This window comes from Fundulus heteroclitus, chromosome 14 (assembly GCF_011125445.2).
Source record: "Fundulus heteroclitus isolate FHET01 chromosome 14, MU-UCD_Fhet_4.1, whole genome shotgun sequence".
NCBI classification, from domain to species: Eukaryota; Metazoa; Chordata; class Actinopteri; order Cyprinodontiformes; family Fundulidae; genus Fundulus; species Fundulus heteroclitus.
Genome location: NC_046374.1, coordinates 15,468,435 through 15,489,993, shown reverse-complemented (window position 1 = coordinate 15,489,993; position 21,559 = coordinate 15,468,435). Strand labels below are relative to the sequence as shown.

The window sequence follows — 21,559 nt, the reverse complement described above, 5'->3', positions numbered from 1 at the left end:
GAATCCGCTAATAAATCCCACTTTCCTTTAGTGCATGCTAACTCTTTAAACATTAGCTCTAAGCATTAGCATTAGCCCAGTGTTGTCACTATCAGACCACTCAGATGATACTTAAAGGAGCAATAAGTAATGATGACATCTAGTGTTTCCGATCGGAACAACACACAAAACTGCCTCCGTCCCACCCCCACCCACCTACCCCGCTGGAGGGTGTCGCTCGCAGGTTGCCAAGTTCATAGAGATGAAAACGTTGCACAGCTAAATTCAAGATGGCGAGTGAAGACGATTCAGCCAAAGTAAGTTGTTGTACAAATACTTTTGTCATAAAATACCAAATTGTCAACCCTTAGAACTCTCATATGATTGGCTCAGGAACCAGGAAGTAAACACGGACTACACACTGCAACAAAGTCATTCTGCACCATACCTCTAGGTTTGAAAGGAGAAAAACGTAATTTACCTCTACATCAACAAAGACACATTGTTGATGTAGAGGACCGATTGTTCGTAGGGAATGTTACTTTCATCCCAGGTTACTAATGAGTATGATTTTGGTTGATTTTACAGTAAATTTCTTACTTATTGCTCCTTTAATGCTTTATGTGCTGGGGTCAGTGGTGTTTTTTTGGTATTGGTGGTATGGTTGTTCCGCCAGGGAGGCACACCAGGGGGGGTGCTATGAGGTGAAAAAGCTGAAGTGAGAAGCACTGAAAAGTCTTTGGCCTCATCCGAATACCCTTAAGTATAGCTCCTACTCCTAGCTCCTGTTCCTTGACCTTCCATGGGGTCAACAGTAAGAGCACTATTATGGGTAGGAAAGGAGGTTCGGACTGATGTGTCAATTTCAGACAGCCTTTAACTTCGACATCATTACGTAATGGAAATGCACATAGACGAAGTCTCCAGTGAGGCTTCGTCCATGTGCCTAGGGCAAGTCAAATCCGACGCCAATAGCCTTCCGAAAATGGACTAGTAAGTCTGCGCTCTCTTCTCTCCGGACATTGCCATTCATTTCCGTGAGGTGGGCTGCTATGGCGTTCCTATGCTACATTAGCCGCAGGAAGAAGCATTCAGTCTCCCTTTCCTACCTCCTTACTTACTGACTGCACTATTCGGACACACTTATCATGGTGACCGCTGACACACTTTTGCTTTGGCTAAAGAGTCCTTACCCAATAAAGGGTAATTGGATGTACCCTTTGTTTGCTTATTAGCATGTCCACTCAATGGGAATGGACGTCCCCCTTTGGTGTAAACAGTGTTGGCACCAATAAGCTACTGGTGTACATCATAGGAGACTGATGGTGCTGAAGTTGGTCTCTGATTTGAAGCCTATGGTTAGTTGGCAAATTAACCTTTTTTCATTAAAATCTGGTTCATCACTGGAGGCTTCAGTGAAACAGTGTGAAACTAGAGTCAATCAATTGTTTGTTAAAATTAAGCGCAACCGAATTTGCATGTTATTTCTGTACTATTTGGCATATTTCATTGCACCTCTTTATACGCTTGACTTATAATTTGTGTTATGAAATATTTAACTGGTGGTGCTACATTCATGACAAGTTCTCTACTCATACAAAGTGGTGCAAATATAAACAGCTTTTGTCAATTACGCCTGTAAACATTGGTAAAAGGGTTAATGGGTGCAGGGATAAGGGACAAAAAAATATAAATAATAGGAATACCCTGACCAATCAAGTGGATTTTATGATGCTTAAAGCATAAGGGCTTCAAACATCAGTGGTCATGTTACCAAATATGCTGTGTTGGATTCTAGCTTTAATTTGACTATGTCAAATTTAGAATCATACACCGTTAAAGTAAATCAGACCTCTTCCAGATTGTTCTACACTGAGCAGAAAAGTGATATCCATCAAACCTTCATTCTTATTCAGAAAAAGAAAACCCATGCAAAATACCAAGTTCAATGCTTTCTTGGCACTAGAACAAGTTTTAAGATTAAAACTGGAAAAAAAAAGTAGGTATATCTTCAAGGTCAAACCTTGAAGATACTTGATAAAAGTTTTTTTGTTTGTTTGTTTTAGCAATGGGCTCGATGAGGGGAGTGGGTTTGTGTTCAGCTGTGTGGGCACCATCAGGAGGAGGGGCTCGCCTAAGGCACCCTTCGTGAAGAAATGGCCAGTTGCTTGGAAAACAGAAAATGACAGGTTTTTGTCTACTATCCCATAACACTTTGTAGATTATTTTATGAACAACAGTTCAGGATTAAAAAAAGGTATAGCTTTGTAAATTTTGTGAACCTGAACCTCAAATGCAAGATTCCCTTTTAATATATAACAATAATAATGCAGACATCTTGATCTAACCAGATTGCTTCTCTGACCCTTTAAAAACATTTATTTTAGTAAATGAAACTTCCTCATGTGTCTCCTACGCTGCGGCTTTGAGTAATATTCCCTGGGTGTATTTCTAGCAGTGGGATTCAGCACTCCCACTCGTGTTTATAAGAAGTTTTTTTGTGGCCGGACCGCATTGGTTTCTCCTCAGCACTTTACGGCAGCGATTGTTGTGTTGCTAATTGGACTCAAACGTTGATGTTTTCAAATGGAAATCTTATTTTAAGTTTAGACATTAAATCCCTTGTACTTACTGTTTCCCCCATTTTTTGTCACACACACACACACACACACACACACAACCAGCAGTGGTGATCTAAATTTTCACTTCCTGCATCTGAATCTGAACCGCATAGTTGAGGAAAAACATGCCTTGTTCCTCCCCCATCACCACACACACAGTTTAACACACATCTCTGCCCAGAATTCTTTTTTTTTTTTTTTTTTTTTTTTTACCTTATTCATCTAACACCCCTGAAGGTCTTGTGAAAAGATTTGCAAAATAAATGATGGATGCATCCCCTGTTTGAACTCATTTCTTGTGAATGTTGAATAAACATTTTTTTGCTGTTCTTTTGCTTTAATCTTGACTTTATCCTTATTATTTCACCTGAAAATTAAAGAGGAAAATCAAGGTTACTGGAATGATTTAGATGATTGTCTTGGTAAGATTAGAAGACTATTTTTATTACAGTCAGGAATTAAGAAACTGAAAAACTTTCAGAGTGTGGACAAAGATTTAATAACCTGTATCATCATTAGGCTACTGGAGGACATCAGGGTCTAACTCTGCTGAGTTCTCCTACTGTTCTCCAATTATACATTGCTTGTCGTCATTTCAGCTTTTAACTTTTTGTTCCGTCATTCTTTTCTTCATAGTAGGTACACCTGGTCTGGCGTTCTGTTAACTGTGACATCATCCAGAGAAGACGGCTCACCCGCTACTACCATCTAATGTAGAACAGATTACTGGATCAATGTGTGCTTCTGTGCTTTTTTTGTCTCTCTTGTTGTGTCTCTGTTCTGTCTTCTGTAACCCCCAGTCGGTCGAGGCAGATGACCGTTCATACTGAGCCTGGTTCTGCTGGAGGTTTTCCTTCCCGTTAATGGGGAGTTTTTCTTCCCACTGTCGCTTCATGCTTGCTCAGTATGAGGGATTGCAGCAAAGCCATGGACAATGCAGATGACTCTCCCTGTGGCTCTACGCTTCTCCAGGAGTGAATGCTGCTTATCAAGAATTGATGCAATCAACTGGTTCCCTTAGATAGATTTTTTTTGACCAATCTGTATAATATGATTAAATTTCACTTTGGAAAGTGCCTTGGGATGACATGTTTTATGAATTGGCGCTATTTAAATAAAATTTAATTGAATTGAATCGCATATTCAATGGGGTTCGAAGTCTTCAGCTGATTCAAAATGCTGCGGCAAGAGTTCTGATGAAAATCAACAAGAGGGATCATATTTCTCCAATTTTAGCTTCCCTTCATTGGCTTCCTGTTAAATCAAGAATAGAATTTAAAATTCTCCTTCTAACGTATAAAGCCCTTAATAATCAAGCTCCATCATATATCAGAGCTCTGATTACCCCGTATGTTCCTAACAGAGCACTTCGCTCTCAGACTGCAGGTCTGCTGGTGGTTCCTAGAGTCTCTAAAAGTAGAATGGGAGGCAGATCCTTTAGCTATCAGGCTCCTCTCCTGTGGAACCAACTCCCAGTTTTGGTCCGTGAGGCAGACACCCTGTCTACTTTTAAGACTAATGTTAAAACTTTCCTTTTTGACAAAGCTTATAGTTAGAGTGGCTCATACCCTGAGCTATCTCTATAGTTGTGCTGTGATAGGCCTAGGCTGCTGGAGGACATCAGGGTCTAATTTTCTCACTCTACTGATTTCTACTGTTCTCCAGTTTTGCATTGTATTACATTGAAATGACTGTCGTCATTTCAGCTTTTAACTTTTTGCTCTCTCTCTTTTTTCTTCATAGTAGGTACACCTGGTCTGGCGTTCTGTTAACTGTGACATCATCCAGAGAAGACGGCTCACCCGCTACTACCATCTAATGTAGAACAGATTACTGGATCAATGTGTGCTTCTGTGCTTTTTTGTCTGTCTTGTTGTGTCTCTGCTCTGTCTTCTGTAACCCCAGTCAGTCGAGGCAGATGACCGTTCATACTGAGCCTGGTTCTGCTGGAGGTTTTCCTTCCCGTTAATGGGGAGTTTTTCTTTCCACTGTCGCTTCATGCCTGCTCAGTATGAGGGATTGCAGCAAAGCCATGGACAATGCAGACGACTCTCCCTGTGGCTCTACGGTTCCCCAGGAGTGAATGCTGCTTGTCGGGACTTTGATGCAATCAACTGGTTTCCTTATATAGGACATTTTTGACCAATCTGTATAATCTGACCCAATCTGTATAATATGATTGAACTTGATTTTGTAAAGTGCCTTGAGATGACATGTTTCATGATTTGGCGCTATATAAATAAATTGAATTGAATTGAATATATTCTGACATTATTCCCGTACAATTAAACTGAAGAACAAACAATTTTGTTAGAAGGGAAAAAAGGTGCAATAACTACGTTGCATAACCCTTCAAATTATGCTGAAGCACACCTTTTGCTTCAGTTTTAGCATTCAGTCTCATTTGGCCAGTCTATCAGCATCCCACATCTTTACTTCTTTAAATTTACCCAATCTGCCTTGCAAAAGTTCTCCAAATCTATACAGTTATGAGGGATTTTCTCATTAGAACCCCATTTAGGTGATCCCACAGATCTTCTATCATATTTAGCTCTGGACTCCAAAAAGTTGCTTTTCCTCTTAAATAGTCATTGTTTTGGTGATTTGGATATATTCTTGGACTCATACTGATGCTAAAAATATAAAATTCCTCTTCATCCTCATCTTTCTAGCAGGTACCTTAATGTTTGGGTTGGTAACAATAACGCTAAACAAGTATTGTAAAACAGAACAAAGCATAGCTCCTTTGCAATAAGAAACTGTAAGGTAGAGTCAAAGTTTTTAAAATAGTTTTAAAACCAGCACATTCTGTTCTGTCGGCATGTTTCCCATAGAAAGCTACTGAAAATGGATGTGCGCTAACACAGTTTTAAGTATCTAGAAAGATCGCTGAACTAAAAAGGGAAAGTTGTGTAAAGTTTTAGTTTTTTAAAATGGCTAACCTTGACATTGGAACTAGCTACATTCTGAATAGCTGTTAGTTAGCTTAATTCTCTAGTGAAACAACTCTCTGTTTTGTAAGCTACCGACTGCTGATAACAACTTTCCATAACCTTTCATTAAAAGGCTGAACTATTCCTTTAGTGTATATGTATTTAAAAGTCAAATCTAAATCTATTGATTTGAGTGCAGCTGTTGGTAGCATAGCTAACTCTAGCTAGCCAGGACAAGCTAGGATCAAAATAAACAAATACAGCTATTTGCATCGTTTCATTCAGTTTTATTACAAACAAAAAAAAGAGAGAAAATAAGGAGATGTGTCATCATTGTCATGTTTTTACTCTGATTGCACCACCACATACACAGTGACACAAGATACCCAGAAATCAACAAAAAAATACCGAAAAGAGAACAAAATAAAAGCGGATAAAGAACTAATTTGTTATTCTTGACTCAACATTGTATACTGGGGGTTGTTACAATTTCTTTTTGAAATAATAAACATTTGGGAAAAGTTTATTGGGGTAAGTTGATTCAAAGAGAGGCCAGCTTTTCAGTTTTAGACTTAAAACAGCCGATACTGACAAGAATTTACAGGTTGACATCAGTTTCTAAATGCATTTTATTGACTTTACATGTGTTCAGCTATGCTTATTAAGGCTTTTTTTAAATGATGCAAAACGTAAAACCCCATCTCTGATTCTCTGGATAACTATTGTGTACTTTTTATGAAGCTAAAATGGACTAAGATGTTGGTAGAACCATTTAGGATACATATGATCTATTTTCTATAGACAGACGTAATTAAACCCAAAACTTAAAAGGCAAGCAAGTAAAGTTTGCTTTCTTGTATAATATATGCACTGCTGAAGTTAGCTCAACTTCTTTGTTTGCGTTCCCTTGCAGCAACGGGACGAACATGGCAAAACTGTGTTTTGTGTGGCACACATACAGTTGTTTTTTTTTCTGCTTTATAGTTACAAAGAAACGTCTCTTTTGGTAGAAGCTCTTTCTCGAACAGCAACAGCGAGAACAACAGCAACATCGACAACAACAATGCTCATAACTGGAAGAGTAAAAACACAAGAGAACACAAATGAGCCGCTTAAATAGGCAAAGTATAATCACAGGATTTTGTAAAAAGAAACAGAAATAAAAAAATAAAAACAACAAAAAAAACTCTTAATTGAAGGCGTGGGTAAGGAAAGGTAAGAGAAGTGCAGAGGGTGGTCGACAGGTTTTAATAACACTGATTTGATTATGAAAAGGTTATAAACATTCATAGCGGGCTCCTGAAAAATAGTGTCGTTACGAGGCTTTTTCTAAAACAAGCCCCCCTTCAAAATGCCCCGAAGCTCTGTACATAAACTCAAACCAGTGAAGCAGATTAGGATGCTGGAAAATACTTTATGGTCAAACAAGTCCTGAATATATTTATAATAGCATACCTTTGCACATGACTTTTATCTAAACATGTACCGTTAATAATAATAATAAAAAAAAGAGCTAAATAAAAAGTAAATAAAAAAACAAAGAGCTGGACCTGTGCTTGGAGCTGTTAAAACTCAGACACAACAGAGAATCAGCCTCTCTCTGAGCTTTAGAAATAGTATTAAAACGAGTGTAGGCACAGCTTGATAACATTTTTTTTTTTTTTTTTCCCGTTTCCAAAAAACAGCATTGTTGTGATAAGAGCATGCTTCAGGGGGATGGAGCGCCGTTGGTAGAAATGAGTATATTTTCACATGCAGCTTTATGAGGGAGGGTTTAGGAAGAGGAGACGGTCTACTGACAGATCTAGTAGGTTTCTGGGGTTGGGGTGGGATTAGGATTTCTTTATATCTGTGTGTGTGTGCGTGAGTGTGTGTGTGGTCGTGTGTGTACAGGTGAGGATTGAAGCATCTCTTGAGGAGGAGCAGGAGGCCCACTTGAGGAGGCCGTTCGTGAGGAGTATAATGGTTTGAGGCAGACGTAAAATGGCCACAAGAAGTAGGAAGCAGGTTGGACTGTTTGTGACGGCGAGCTTTGCGTCTATGTGTGCAACCGGAGTTATGTTCGGAAGTGTTTATTTTCAAATGAAGCAACTACAATCACAATCGCTTGAGTACGTTCGTCTTCAGCAGTTGTAATACTGAGAGAGCGTGTTTCGGTGGTGCTGCTTTCTCCTGCAAAAAAAAACAAAAACGTCCCTCCGTAGGGAAAGTAGCTGAAGGTGTCTCTTTTTTTTTTTTTTTTTTAGCAGGAAATGGGTTTCAGGTGTGCGAGCGCGACTGTGTATGCATGTATTATGTCTAGTCGTCGATGCAGATGACCTCTCCGCTGCGCTGCTCCCGTCGGTTCAGCAGCAGTTCTGCTTCCCGTTCCTTCTTTACAGACATGGGAGGCCCGTTCAGGACTGCGGGGGGAAAACAGAAACACAAGCTCAGTTCAGCCGGTTCAGAGAGACTTTGCTTTCTGCGCGTTCGACAGTAGAGCAGGAGCATTGCTTTTACAGAAAACAAAAAAAACAAGTCAGATGAAGACAAGCACTGTTTCTTGCATTACTAAAGTCCATAAGGCATATATGATTCCATTGTATGTTATTCTTTTAAAGACATCAGTGAACGACTCAGCAGCACACACTACTCATGGTTTATAAAAGCCGGTGCACGGACCCTTTCTCGCAGACATTGATATTGTTTTTAAAGAAACATGATTTAGGTGAATGACATGCAGCTTCAAAAGCACCTAAAAGGCGACAAGACTGTTGATTATATTAGGATTTAAAGTAATTTCCAAAAACCTTCATCTACAATTTATGCATTTCATTTAGTCACTCTTCATAGTGACCTAGGTTCAATGCCAGTCGCCACCATAAATTGAAGAGGTAGAACTTGGGAAAGCTTTTTTTATTTGATTGTTAAAACATCATGAACCAGCCAACCACATGGCAGCAATTCAACGCAATTAGACTCCTAGACATCGAGAAGACGGACCCCTGTTGTTCAAACCGAGCAGCAGAATGGGGAAGAAAGAGGATCCAAGTGACTTTGAACGTGACATTAATGTTGGTGCCAGATGGGCTTGTCTGAATATATGAGAAACTGCTGATCTGCGGGGAGTTTCATGCATAACTATCTTTCATGTTACTGGAGAACAGTCCCTAGAAAGAGAAAATACCCAGTGAGTGGCAGTTGTGTGGATGAAAATGCCTTGCTGGCGTTGAACAAGAATGGACAGCAGTGTTGTAGTCAAGTCACTATGCCTCGAGTCCGAGTCCAGGTTCGAGTCTCCAGTGTTCAAGTCCGAGTCAAGTCCAAGTCATTAAAAAAAATCCGAGTCAAGTCCGAGTCAAGTCCACTACTCATCCGAGTCAAGTCCGAGTCGAGTCACTATTGATCCAAGTCGAGTCCTTATTGATCAAGTCGAGTCCAAGTTCTGCACTAAAGTAAGCATAGCCTACATGTTTTTAAACTAAAAAATCCACACTCCACCACATTGCACTAATAGATATTAAAATCATACACCAAATAATATTCTAATGACATATTAAAATTATAGCCTAATGATATAAAAAAGTCGAGTCTTTTTCTCAATTTCCGAGTCAGAATGATCTGAATGTAGGAGTCCGAGTCCAAGTTCGAGTCATCAGTTCTCAAGTCCAAGTCAAGTCACGAGTCTCTAAATTTAGCTAATGACTCGGACTCGAGTTCGAGTCTCGGACTCGAGTACTACAACACTGATGGACAGACGGGATGAATTGGTACAATTCCCACAGACTATTCAGAATTGGACTGAAATAAGGTTAAAAAACATTTACCTGGCCCAATGAGTCTATAGATATAGAGACCAGTTGTGGTCTTTATAGAGTGAAACTGTAATGTTTTGGTCTGACTTCTTTGTTATTGTTGCCCCACAACGCCTCTTTACCCCTGTTCTGAGGTTTGTCTGAGAGTAACTTGTTTTGGTGCCGTCTCTATACATCTAAAGTAGGTACTTCATACCCCCCACCCTCAGGTTGCAAAGCATTCAACTGCACCCTTGGCCATTTTTGTAGTATGCTGAGGGTTGTTGTAATGAACAACCCAACATTCTGACTTAACCACTTGTAGCTTAGGTATCCTTCAGGTTGGACTACAAAGTTGCTGTAAGAAATAAAAATGGCAGATCCACAAATTTGGTTAGCCCGGAAGTCCATGACCTTGTTTAGCAGCTCTGCCAAAAATACAGTGACATAGCTGTTCATAAAACACTGATCATAATGAAAAATATGACCCAAAGAGAATCGGCGATATCTATGCAGTATCTGGTGAGACAAAATTCAAGTTTTCTGCACTCCGAGAGAGTCCACGTACACAACTAAATGTATTTAAAGATGAAAAAAGGGGATTTTGCATATGTCCACTTTAAAAAAATGAATCCAAGTATGATCCTTTCATGGACAATTCAGGCTATAGTAGAGTAATGGTGTTGAGGATCTTTTTACCAACTAAAAGTAATGTTCTCTCCAAAGCGTACCTGAGGAATGTTACTGGCCATGTCCATCCCTTTATAACCACAGCATACCCATATTCTGATGGCTATTTGAAGCAGGATAATACAGCGTGTCACAGAGCTCAAATCTTCTCAAACTGGTTTCTTTAACATGATAATGAGTTTACTGTACTCCAATGGCCTCTACAATCACCGGATCGCAGTCCAATCGAGCACATTTGGGATGTGGTGAAGCAGTAGATTCACATGGTGGATTTGAAACTAAACATCTGAGCTATTGGGAACACGGGATAAGGAATGAATTTAAACTTACAAGTATACTTGTTTTCAATTTAGAAAATTTTCAAATCAGCAAATCAGCCATAATTACTGAGAAAAATACTATAATCTGCTCCAAGATGTTTATCTAGGCAACAGAAATATTTTTAGTTGAGCAAGATGCCAACATTACATTTTGTAGAACAAGGCTTGTGGTAAATGTGGCCTGAGTTGGAGGCCCTTTTTTTTTTTTTTTTTTTTTTTTTAACTATTTCCATCTTTGCTTTGTTTACTGATGCTAACTCTACCAGGACATTATGTTTGAAAATTGAGCAGTAAGTGCACAAAAACATGATAATCACATAGTTTTGGCAACAATAACCAGCAATCCAAGTGTGCATTGTTACAATTTTTTATTAAGAAAACTTGCATATTACAGTACATCAATGTTTCATATAATACATACAGTATCATGTTTGCAATGAGGACAAAACTTATAAATGCATCTGTGAACTGGAAGAAAGTGAGGCCAGCAATGAGTAAACACATCTTTTTTATCCACAGGCACATAAGGACACAGACGCACATGGTTGAAAACTAACATCTTTCTGCACGACAGCGCAGCTGGCGAGCACAGGGCCTGTGTTTCCCACATTGGTGGGTTTTCATGAAAGCGCTCTAGGAGCAAAACGGTGAGGTTGGAGCTTGTTTCAAAACAAAAGCCAGGAATAGAAACAACGCAGGACGGCTCTCGCTTGCGCCACGGGCAAAGATAAACTGTCTTAACACCCTCTTGCAGATGAAAGATGTGTTAAGTGCATATTGGGCCAAAGATGAGGGGGGGGGGGGGGGGGGGGGGGGGGGGGGGGGGAAACTGTGTGCATGCGGGTGTCTATGCTTGAGAGAGGACCAGTTGTGGGAAAAAGTATGGCGTTTTGCCAGCAGAGGCCAAGAGAGGAGCCAGAGAAAAATAACTGAGTGTGTGTGCATGTGTGGTAGGAGCAAACAAAATCTGATAAGAGGCTGAAGAACATCAAGGTAAACACTGGGTGAAAAAGTACGGTGTGCACAACAGGAAAAAAAAAGTCTGTAGTGGCAAAGATGTGAAAACAAAGAGACAAAGGAAATGTAGAACAGGAGATTGGTCCAGAAATCAGGAAAGCTCAAGAAGTGTTTGAGATTGTCTGTCTAGTGTAGAGGGTTGTATCTACTGATATTTCATGTTGTAGAGGGCTGCAATGAGATAATACTAGCAATACATTTTTAATAGAAGTCCTTTTAGAAAAACTGCTTAACTGTCTTTAGCTGGTGGAGGTAAACACTTTGCAGTTAGGACTAGAAAAACAATTGTGTCCAACAGGTCGCACGTAATACACAACAGCTCAGTTTAGCCACAAGACTTTTTACTCTAAAGTCCCTTTTAAGGGACTTTATTTTACTCTAGAGTGACAGCAACTTTCCTGCTGAAAGTGTGAGTGCAATCAATCAACAATACCAACTCTGGACTTTAGATGATGCGAGAACATGCCCTGATTGATAGTATTAAAGCAGACATTTGAAAGTAGATTGCAATTTTGTCCTTCATGGTCAACAGACACAAACAGGTAAGAAAATAAAACAAAGCAGACTTTCTTGAGTTCAAACACCATGCAATCACCTTTGGTCAGCTTTTGAACGGTCCACCCATACTCCTGCTCCCCAGATGCAGCAGACATAAACGTTTTCTTACGCTAAATTAAGTGTGTGAGTGATTTTTCCATTCAGGGTAAGACAAACCCAACATCAAGGAAGAGGACCAATGTCTAGGATCTCTTAAACTCCAACTAGTCATCTCTCCAAGACCCAAAACTATGAACTACGCTGAATGGATCATCTGAAGTTCAACACAGTAATTAAAAAAGCTTAGCCAAAGTCTTGATGTCTCCTCTAGATGCTGTGTACTATGTGATTGAGAGAATGTTGCCTCCTTTGCAGGGAATGCATAATATTTGTTTGGATAAAGCCTCATATTTCAGGCAAGATTTTGGTCATCAACAAACTTATGTCTTGGCACTGTCAAGCTACCAGGAAGTTTTAAGCATCAGCTGCTTTCAAAATAAATATCAAACTGTAAAGAAACGTAACATTTGATAAAAACCTTGACATTTCTACATACAGTATGTCTGAAATGTAGAAGAGTTTAGAGTAAAAGCAGGCAATCCTTTAAAGGCTATAGGTTGATACAACAGTGTGCGTCAAAGTACATGTGCTTGATTTTAACTGGAAAAGCCTTTTCCCATTTTACTTGACAATGATGTTAAAACACTATGTTAACCAGTTTTTATCTCATAGAGCTAACAGGGCTAACTTGTTAGCTAACTTTTTTTTAGCTAATCTTGAGCTGACAACAGCAGCTCTTGTTTTTGGTCAACTTAAAAGCAGTAATGACTTTAGCTGTCCTTTTAACATGGTTAAGATTCATCTATTTACCCTAAATAGTAACAGTTTTGCTGTGTTCATGAGAAAACAAGGATAAAATTCAAGTGAATTTATCAACTCCTTAATGATAATCAAGCTGATGTACGCTTTCCTTTTTTACAACAAAAGTGGAGAAAGCTTCAAAAGTTTCTTTACTCTGATGTAAAGACACAAATTGACCAATTTTGACCTGGTAAGGCTAATATAGCTAACATGTTGGCTAACTTTTTTAGCTAGCAATTCTGCGCTAATATGCTAGGCAGACATCAGCTCTTATGAGCAGAGATGCAATATTGTTTTCTTTAACCTTGGTTTTGAGGTTTTACATTTTGGATATTCTATTAGTCCTTAAGTTATGGTTTGGCTTTGCTCAACTTTACAAATAAATGTGGAGGAGATAGACGGATAAATATGTGAGGAGATAAATAAACAAAATAATATAATCATGTCAATGCAATGCTCCAGACCATGTAATGTATATAAAGTTTATTCATGTTGTCTTTTCTTGGCACAGAAGGAAAATGAAATGTCCAATTTTGCATTTTTCTTTACAGTAATCCCTATTAGCTAGTTGTTTACACACTAAAGCTAATATGGCTAACTTTCTTAGTCAGCAATTCATTTTCAAGCAACAACAGTAATAGTTTCTGGACAACTTAAGATGAGAAGGGAAATATTCAGTCCTACATTGCTTATAATGTAGGAGCTTTAAGGTACAACTTTGCTTGGTTCAGATTCATCTGGCTATGTTAGCCTAAGATATCCAGATATCTTAGGTATTTTTAATTTTCCCAATTAAAAATCGGGAAAATAAAAAATACAATACAGGTTACTATATTAGTTCTAAACAAGCGAATGTGAGCATGCGTAATCAATTTACAAAAACCTTGGATTCTTCTTTATATATTCAGTGTATTCTAGTCCTGATTTCTGACAGTCCACTGAGCTACAATGCAGCAGTTTTTCCTTTGACCTCAGTTTTACGCTGTATATATATATATATATATATATATATATATATATATATATATATATATATATATATATATATATATATATATATATATATATATATATATATATATATATGCATGTATTTTTTTTTGTACATTTAGCTTTGAGTTTAGATTTGGTGAATCAAATACAGTTTCTTTGGCTAAATGTATTCAGAGAAAAAGCAAAATCATTGCAATGGAAAAGTATTTCACAAAAAATCGAAATGGGAAAGAATCCTTGGCACCATTACTTCAAAATACAAAAGTAAGCTAGGTTTTATAAAAGTTCCTAAATTATCATGCAAAATGCACAGATTTACAATGATTTAACACATGAGCGCATACCATGTATACTCATTGCAGGCCACACAACTTTTACAATTAAAGGGAAATACCACTCAGCTTTAGTGTCATGACATTCACACACCTGATTCTGAAATGTTTACTGTATTAACTGAAAATTAAATTCTGCCCCATTCAACACAGCACCTCCTTTCTCCTCATAATAAGACGGTAGGCACAGCTTTGCTGCACACACACACACACACGAACACAAAAACGCACAGGGTTCTGAAAAAGCGATAACGCAGACAGGAGTGTTTTATTTTCTCTGGGATCAAGGGACATTTTCCACCACGTGGAATCCATCACGCTGTCACAATAAAGTAGCTCGAGGAACAAAAATGTCTCTGCGAGCTTCAAAGCGAGTCTCCCTTTTTCTTCCAGTGACAGATTGCAGGGTTCATCTACGAGGAGGAGCGGCTCATAAATAGTGCTTGCTGTTGTCATGAGGTCTAAAAACGGGAAATGTAGATACTTCAAAAGAGTGATTTCCCCTGTAAGGAGACAATCTCCCATTAAAAAAAGGTGCAGGAGCAAAATATATTGTTCCACTTGCATTACAGTACATATTTCATTGGCAGTTCATCAGGTTGGGTGAGCTGCTACTGATTCTGATGAAAAGGCTACAAATCAGTTTTCCATATCTGCGGCTTTTCGGGTTTATGCTTGGTTGGGCTTAGGAGTTCTACAACAAGATGATCCATGGGGTTAAAGTTAAGTTTTGCTTTCTTTTCCTGTTTTCTCTGCAAAATGAACTGGGCCCAGTTTATCTTTCGCTAATTTGAGTTTGGATTTCGTCTTCCTGCATTCAAGCAGATAAACTAAGATCTTTGCAGGTTTTCAGGTTGTTTGAGAGATCCAACGTGTTTGTATATTTGTGTGTCTGTGTGTGTGTGTGTGTGTGTGTGTGTGTGTGTGTGTGTGTGTGCGCAGTACTGTGTGTGTAGGACGAGAGGACTGTGGAGGAATGAGGGAGTGCAGGGTCAGATCGAGGGAACCGGCTTGTTCAGTCAGCCTCTGGATGAAGGATTGATCCGGAGGGAAATCTTTTGGCTCAAAGTTAAAAACAGAAAAAGAAGTCTCAAGAAATCTGTATGAGAAGATCTAAAAAAGATCCTTTTGCTGCATTTTCCCCCCCCTAAAAAACTGATTGCATTAACATTCTCTCCTTTTTTGTCCTCCTTTCAGTCCAGTCAGACTCTTTTAGGCTTTTTGTCTCAGCAGCACTCTTCATTTGTCCCAGCTTATTTTTGGTCCACTCTTTAAGCAGTTGCCTCTTTTGTGGGTCAAAGTGCTGCCACTGCTTTTTTTTTATTTTTTTTATTTTGCAAGCCTTCAATTTCTGTGTTGTGAGATTTGTTTCTTCAATGTTTGTATGCTTCACATTCCGGCGGTGCCTAAGCGCTTTGTTATTAGGTCTTCTTTGGAGCTTTGTTTTATTCGTTCATGTTCTTAAAGCCAGTCTTTATCAGTTTTGCTACATTCCTGAGTCTCCCTCTCCTTTGCGTCAGGGCTTTTTTGGTCGCCCGTTGCGCGGCAGGTTCTCCACCGTGTTGCTGAGCCGATACTTGACGATGATGCTGTGCACCGTGGACTTGGGCATCCTCAGCTCCAGCCCGATTGCCCCTTCTGACTTGCCGTCTTTCCAGAGGTCCACCACTCGCTGCCGCTGCATCACATCGTGCTCCTTGGTCTTCTGGAAAATCCCGGCAGCTGTTGACCCCCCTGCGGCTCCACCAGCGGCTCCCCCGGTGGCCCCAGCAGCAGCAGTGGCAGCGGCGGCGGCTTCTGTGGGGGCAGACAAGTGGCAGACTTGTAGTGGAGGCTCGGAGAGAGAGAGGGGAGCAGGATAATGTGACACTTTACACACCCCCAAAAGGCCTTCTCTTTAAGTTCCCTCCCTCCTCTGCTGGGGAGGTCAGAGATGGAGCTACAGGAGCTGGCGGGAGGGTGGGGATATCAGCAGGGCAGGTGCTCCCATGTGCTCCGCTCTATCGCTTTTAATCTACGCGCGTCTAAAAGACGACGCTTTGGCTAGAATGTGAGTCCATTAGCAGAGCTGCTTAGCCTCCTGATGGCGAGAAAAGGTTTTCCAAAAAAAAAAAATTCAGCTCCAGATGTTGCTGCTATACAGAGCCTTGCAAAAATAATCAATAACCATTGGACTTGTTCACGTTTGTGTCTCGTTTTAATCACAAACCTCAGCGTAACTTCTTTGGGTTTTAACGAGGCAGACCAACACCAAGTAACGGTTAATGATGAAGTTGAAGGAAAATTATACGTTTTTTAGACATAGCCCCTTTTACTCTAATGCTGCTAAATAAATCCAATGCAACGGATTACCTTCTGAAGTCACATAAATAGTAAATATGGTCAACTTGTGTGATTAGTTTTGAGTTAATCTAGTGTCTGGTTCGGAGGATCGTCCGGGAACATTAGCGATCAACCAGCATCGTGAAGAGAAAAAGAACACAGCAGACAGGTCGGGGTGAGGTTTACAGCAGGGGTAAGTTATCTAATCATCTCACAGAGGAATGTTTATTTCATCATCTGAAAACGGACAGAGTATAGCCCCACTGCAAACCTACCAACATATGGCCCAACCTGACAGGCCAAGCAAGGACAGCCCATTTCAGAGACACAGCAAAGAGGCCCACGGTAACTGTGGAGGAGCTGCAGAGATCCACAGCTCAGGTTGGGGAATCTGTTGGCATGCTACCCTATTAGCTGTGCACCCCACAAACGTGACTATAAATAAGCCGTTAATAGAAAGCCACAAGTAGTCCCAATTTTAGTTTCCCATAAGACATGTAAGGGAGCCAGCCAACAAGTGGAAGATGGACCTCTGATCATTTCAAACTATGTGTGGTGGAAGACTAAAATCCTGAACGCCACTGTTAAACATGGCGGCAGCAGGGACAGGGAAGCAGGACACAGCTGGTGGGAAGATGGATGGAGCTCCATACAGGGTGAAAAAAACTTTAAGAAAACCTGGTAGAGGCTGGAAAAGGCAAGAGACAGGGACAGAACGACAACCCTAAGCATACAGCCAGAGCGACGACGGGCAGGTTTAGATCAAAGCATTTTTAATGTGTAAGAACAACCTGGCCTAAACCTAGCAGGCCATCGTTGGCAAGTCTTGAAAGTAGATGTTCATAGACACTGTCCATCCGACGTAACTCGGCTACAGCTGCTTTACAAGGACCGACTAAAAAGGTGATCCTCTGGATGTGCAAAGCTGGTAGAGACACACCCCAAAACACCTGCAGCTAAATCTGCTTCTTCAGGGTACTGACCCAGGAAGGCTGGACACAAACGTACCCCACACTTTTCAGATTTACATTTTTTTTTTAATCACTGTAAACCTTTACAGCTGTTCTCTATGTTGTGTTGGTCTATCGTAAAATACAGTCCCATTAAAACACATTGCAGTTTGTGACTGCAAGATTCAAGGGGTATGAGTACTTTTGCAGCCATGTGTATAACCTGCATAGACCGGTGCACTCGTGCATGCAGAAAACACTACTAAAGCCGTAGATGTTTACTTGGGCATGCATATTTCTGGAGCCGTTTTGTGTGCCCCGAGTGCGGGACCTTCTTTCGGTAAACTGCCATTAATGTAGGGAAGTTACAAGGTGGCAAGAATCTGGGAATTGTTATTTTAACTCCGGTCCACCCCTCCTGCTTCTGCTGCTTTTTCCCTCTCGCTGCCTGAATCATGAAAGGTCAGGAAGCAGCCCGACCCCAATCAGGGCTGTAAATGCGGTCTCATAATCTGCCAGAGGTTTCAGACTGCACGCGGCTCGGCTCACCCCGGCTCAGCCCAGCTTACGGCCGCGAGGACGGGCGCCGGTGAGTCAAAGAAACAGAAAGGGAAAGAAAAAAAAAAAAAAAAAAGAAACCACGGAGAAACACAACTATTTCTGAGCGACCAAACGCCGGGCCCAGCCCTCCGCCCCGTTCACAAGTCCCAACACAACGTTTACACAACCAGGCCTGCTGCGGTTTGCGTCCCGCTGAAAATACCTTTGGTACAAAGTCAGAATGTTTTCTTGGCACACTCGGACTCAGACGGGCCGAGCATAATGACATTTTCAGTGATAGGCCCCTGGCTCGCTGAAACGCAATGCCTTTGACAGATGTCTCGGTCTGCAATTACAAAAAAAAAAAAAAAAAAATCAAGATACACCGAACGGGAGAGAGAGAGAGAGAGAGAGAGAGAGAGAGAGAGAGAGAGCTGGGTGTTGTGGTTTCTTTTGGAGCGAAGCTACCGGGGGAGTATCAGGTTCTACCAGTTATCTCTGCCACATCTCGGCTATCTAAACATCTCCGAACACGAACGCACATGCAGGGCAGAGAGTGCGTCTGGTGAGCACATGCTGTTGCCGAACTAATTATGGGAAAATAAATTCACAAAGTGACAGTGAGCTGTGATAAAATGCAGGCGAGCAGCCCGAGAAAAAAAAAAAAAAATATATATATATATATATATAAATATATTGCTCTGCAGTTTTAATTCAAAAGCTCTTACCAATCAAACTTTAAAGGAGGAGGGGGGGGGAGCCTGCCTGTCTGTCCAGACTGGGCTTTATTATTGCACAATCTGTCATTAGATCCTATAACTGCTGAGCTGAGTGTTGAGGTTTTGAGGCGAAGAGATGAGAATGCCTTAATATAGCAGTGCAACACGTTTTGTGTTTGATTTCTTTCTTTTTTTTTTTTTTTGGTAATGTCTATTTCAGGTGTCTATCTGGCAGCCACATCAGAAACTCTGCCACAGATATTTTTTTTCCAGATATGAACTCCTTTTCCCCGTTTTCTTTTTTTTTTTTAATGCAAGCTGCTGAATGTGATTAAGTGCTGCAGATATAAAAACAGTCCTCCAAGAGCAAAGTAGTTCTCTATGCCGCTAATTTAATACCTAAATGATTCTATTACACTAAATAAAGGGAACACAAACTGGAAGATTAATAGCATTCTTACGAGGCCTGGACATCTTCTTTCAATTCTCTTTGCTAAGTGTTTTTTTCCCACAACAACATAACCATACAAAGACAAAAATTCCTGGGATTTCTTTTACCACTGGAGCCCATTTCTGGCCCATTTTTTAAACCTTGTTTTACTAAAGCGGTTCACGCTGCCAAGTAATCAAGTCTGGATCTTTATCAGGATCAGGGCTTCTTCAAACGTCAACTGTTGTCAAATATTTCACCATTGACGGCTGCAGGCTGCATCCCAACGATAGCAGAAGATCTGTGATGGCAGTGAGAACAAGACCTGCTAGGGTTTGCAGATTCTCAACAACTTTCTTACTTTTTGTCGCGTCACAGCCACAAACTTCAATGGATTTTATGCATTAGAGCAACACAAAGTAGTGCATTGTTGCAAAGTAGAAGGAAAATGAGACATGGCTTTCACAACGTTTTATGAATAAAAATGTGAGAAGTGCGGCATGCTTTCCTCTTTAGCCTCCTGAGTCCCAGCGTATGGCTGCAGGTCTACCTTCCAGCTCAAGCTAAGTCAGATCAGATGGAGTTTCTGCAAACATACGTTTTCAACTCTTATCACATTTTGTTTTTAACTTTGATTAAGTCTGGATTTCACTGGACCCATTTTAACACATGGATATCCTCTGATCTGTCCCACTGTAGCTTTGGTTGCATGTTTATCACTGTCGTCCTGCTGGAAGGTGAGCGTCAGCCTCGGTCCCGAGTTGTTTGAGGTCTCTGAAGGGCTACAAACCAAGGAGCACGGCAGACAGATTCAGATTCAGATTCAGATTTACTTTATTAGCCATTTGCAGTTTTACCTGCATTGGAAAAAAATGCAGGTAAAGGTCTCAGGAATGCCCTGTGTTCACCTCCATCCATCTCCCCATTACCTCTGACCTGGCTCCGCTGTCCAAGTTGCAGAAAAGTATCCTGATAGCACCGTGCTCCCCTGTTGGGATGTTGTGTTTAAGGCGATGCGTTATTAGTTTTCTGAAAACAAATAGCATTTTTAAGGTATACTATGCAACCGGGGTTGATTTTCCAGCGAGGCTCCCCCCAGAGGGCGAAAGTAAAAGTGCACTGTCATAAAGATGCTCAGCTGTTCTGGTTTCTCCGTCAAGCCAGGCGCGGTTGTTTTGAGCTTAGCAGACAGACCAACGCAACGAAAAGTGGAAAAAACGGCAGTACAAACAATGACAACACAACACAGTGAAAGTATGAACATCAAGCTTCCTGCAGCGCTATCTTGGTGAGGCGGCCGCCTCGCCAAATTCACGCTACTGCCTCGCCAACATTCAAAAAAAAAAATTATAAAAAAAATAAATAATAATAATAATAATAATAAAAACCTCAATATGCTTGCATGTTTATTTGACGTTAATACGCGGTTCTTTGTTGTTGCTTTTGCGCGTGCATATAGTGAATGGCAGGGCAAAAACACATGGAGTTCTCGCCGTAAAGCGAGACTTCTGTGTGTGCGGGTTGAGAGCTCTTGCAATTGCAAGTACGGTATTTCCCCCACAGACCCCCAGGGCGGCCGAGAAAACCTTTGTTCGACCTGAAATGACTCATTTAATCATCCAAAACGGTATGAAACACATTAATTAACTGAAAAATGTTGCATAGTATGCCTTTAAATGTAACCTAAAAGGTTCAGTTTGACCTCTTCTTCTTCTACGTGTTTGCTGTGTCCCCTGCATTTTAGGAAAACATGTTTTCTTCCTGACGCTCCTGTTGTCCCATCGACAGATTCTCCCACCTGAGCTGTGGAGCTCTGCAGCTCCTCCAGAGCTACCAGCCATATCCGGGTTTGTGATAGTTCAATGCTCTTCCCGTTTTCCGGTGATGGCCTGATCAGTTCTCGGTGAGGCGTTCAAAGCGAGCGATATTCTGACCTAATTCTGCTTTGAGCTTTTCCACAGCTCCCTCCATGACCCGTCTGCTGCGTTCCTCGGTCTTTGTTCCTTGATGTCCTCCGACTAAGCTCTGAGGCCTTCACAGAAGATTAAGTTACACCCTGATGGGCTAGATGTATAAATCAAGAGAACTTTCCTAAAGAGGCCTGAATACAAATGCACACAACACTGTTTATAGAGTTTTAAAATTAAAAATACCTAAGATATCTGGATATCTTAGGCTAACATAGCCAGGTGAATCTGAACCAAGCAAAGTTGTAACTTAAAGTTCCAACATTATAAGCAATGTAGGACTGAATATTTCCCTTCTCATCTTAAGTTGTCCAGAAACTATTACTGTTGTTGCTTGAATATGAATTGCTGACTAAAAAAAAAACACTTCAGCATTATGCACTGCTTGTTGTTAGTATATCACATTAAATCCAAATAAAATCCATTAAAGTTTGTGGCGTTAATGTGACACAATGTGGAAAAGTTCGAGAGGGTTGAATACTTAGCAATACACTGTAGGTTGTGTCTCTTCATTTAGTTTTTTAATGCGCTGCATCAGTTTCCTGTTGCAATTACTGAGTCCCACTCGCTACAGT

At 40.5% G+C, this 21,559-nt stretch overlaps 1 protein-coding gene across 2 annotated transcripts in view; it reads right to left on the bottom strand.

Annotated features, from left to right (window-relative positions):
• Window positions 1–13,834: 13,834 nt before the first annotated feature.
• The window catches only part of chd3 (chromodomain helicase DNA binding protein 3), a 53,772-nt gene continuing 46,047 nt past the window's right edge, over window positions 13,835–21,559 (bottom strand). The window contains exon 40 of one of the 2 annotated variants that reach the window (XM_036146380.1): window positions 13,835–15,853. In XM_036146380.1, coding sequence (XP_036002273.1) covers window positions 15,573–15,853 — 281 coding nt within the window. In that variant the 3' untranslated portion in view covers window positions 13,835–15,572. The remainder of the gene's footprint in view (window positions 15,854–21,559) is intronic. The other variant, XM_036146379.1, reaches the window with a different exon arrangement.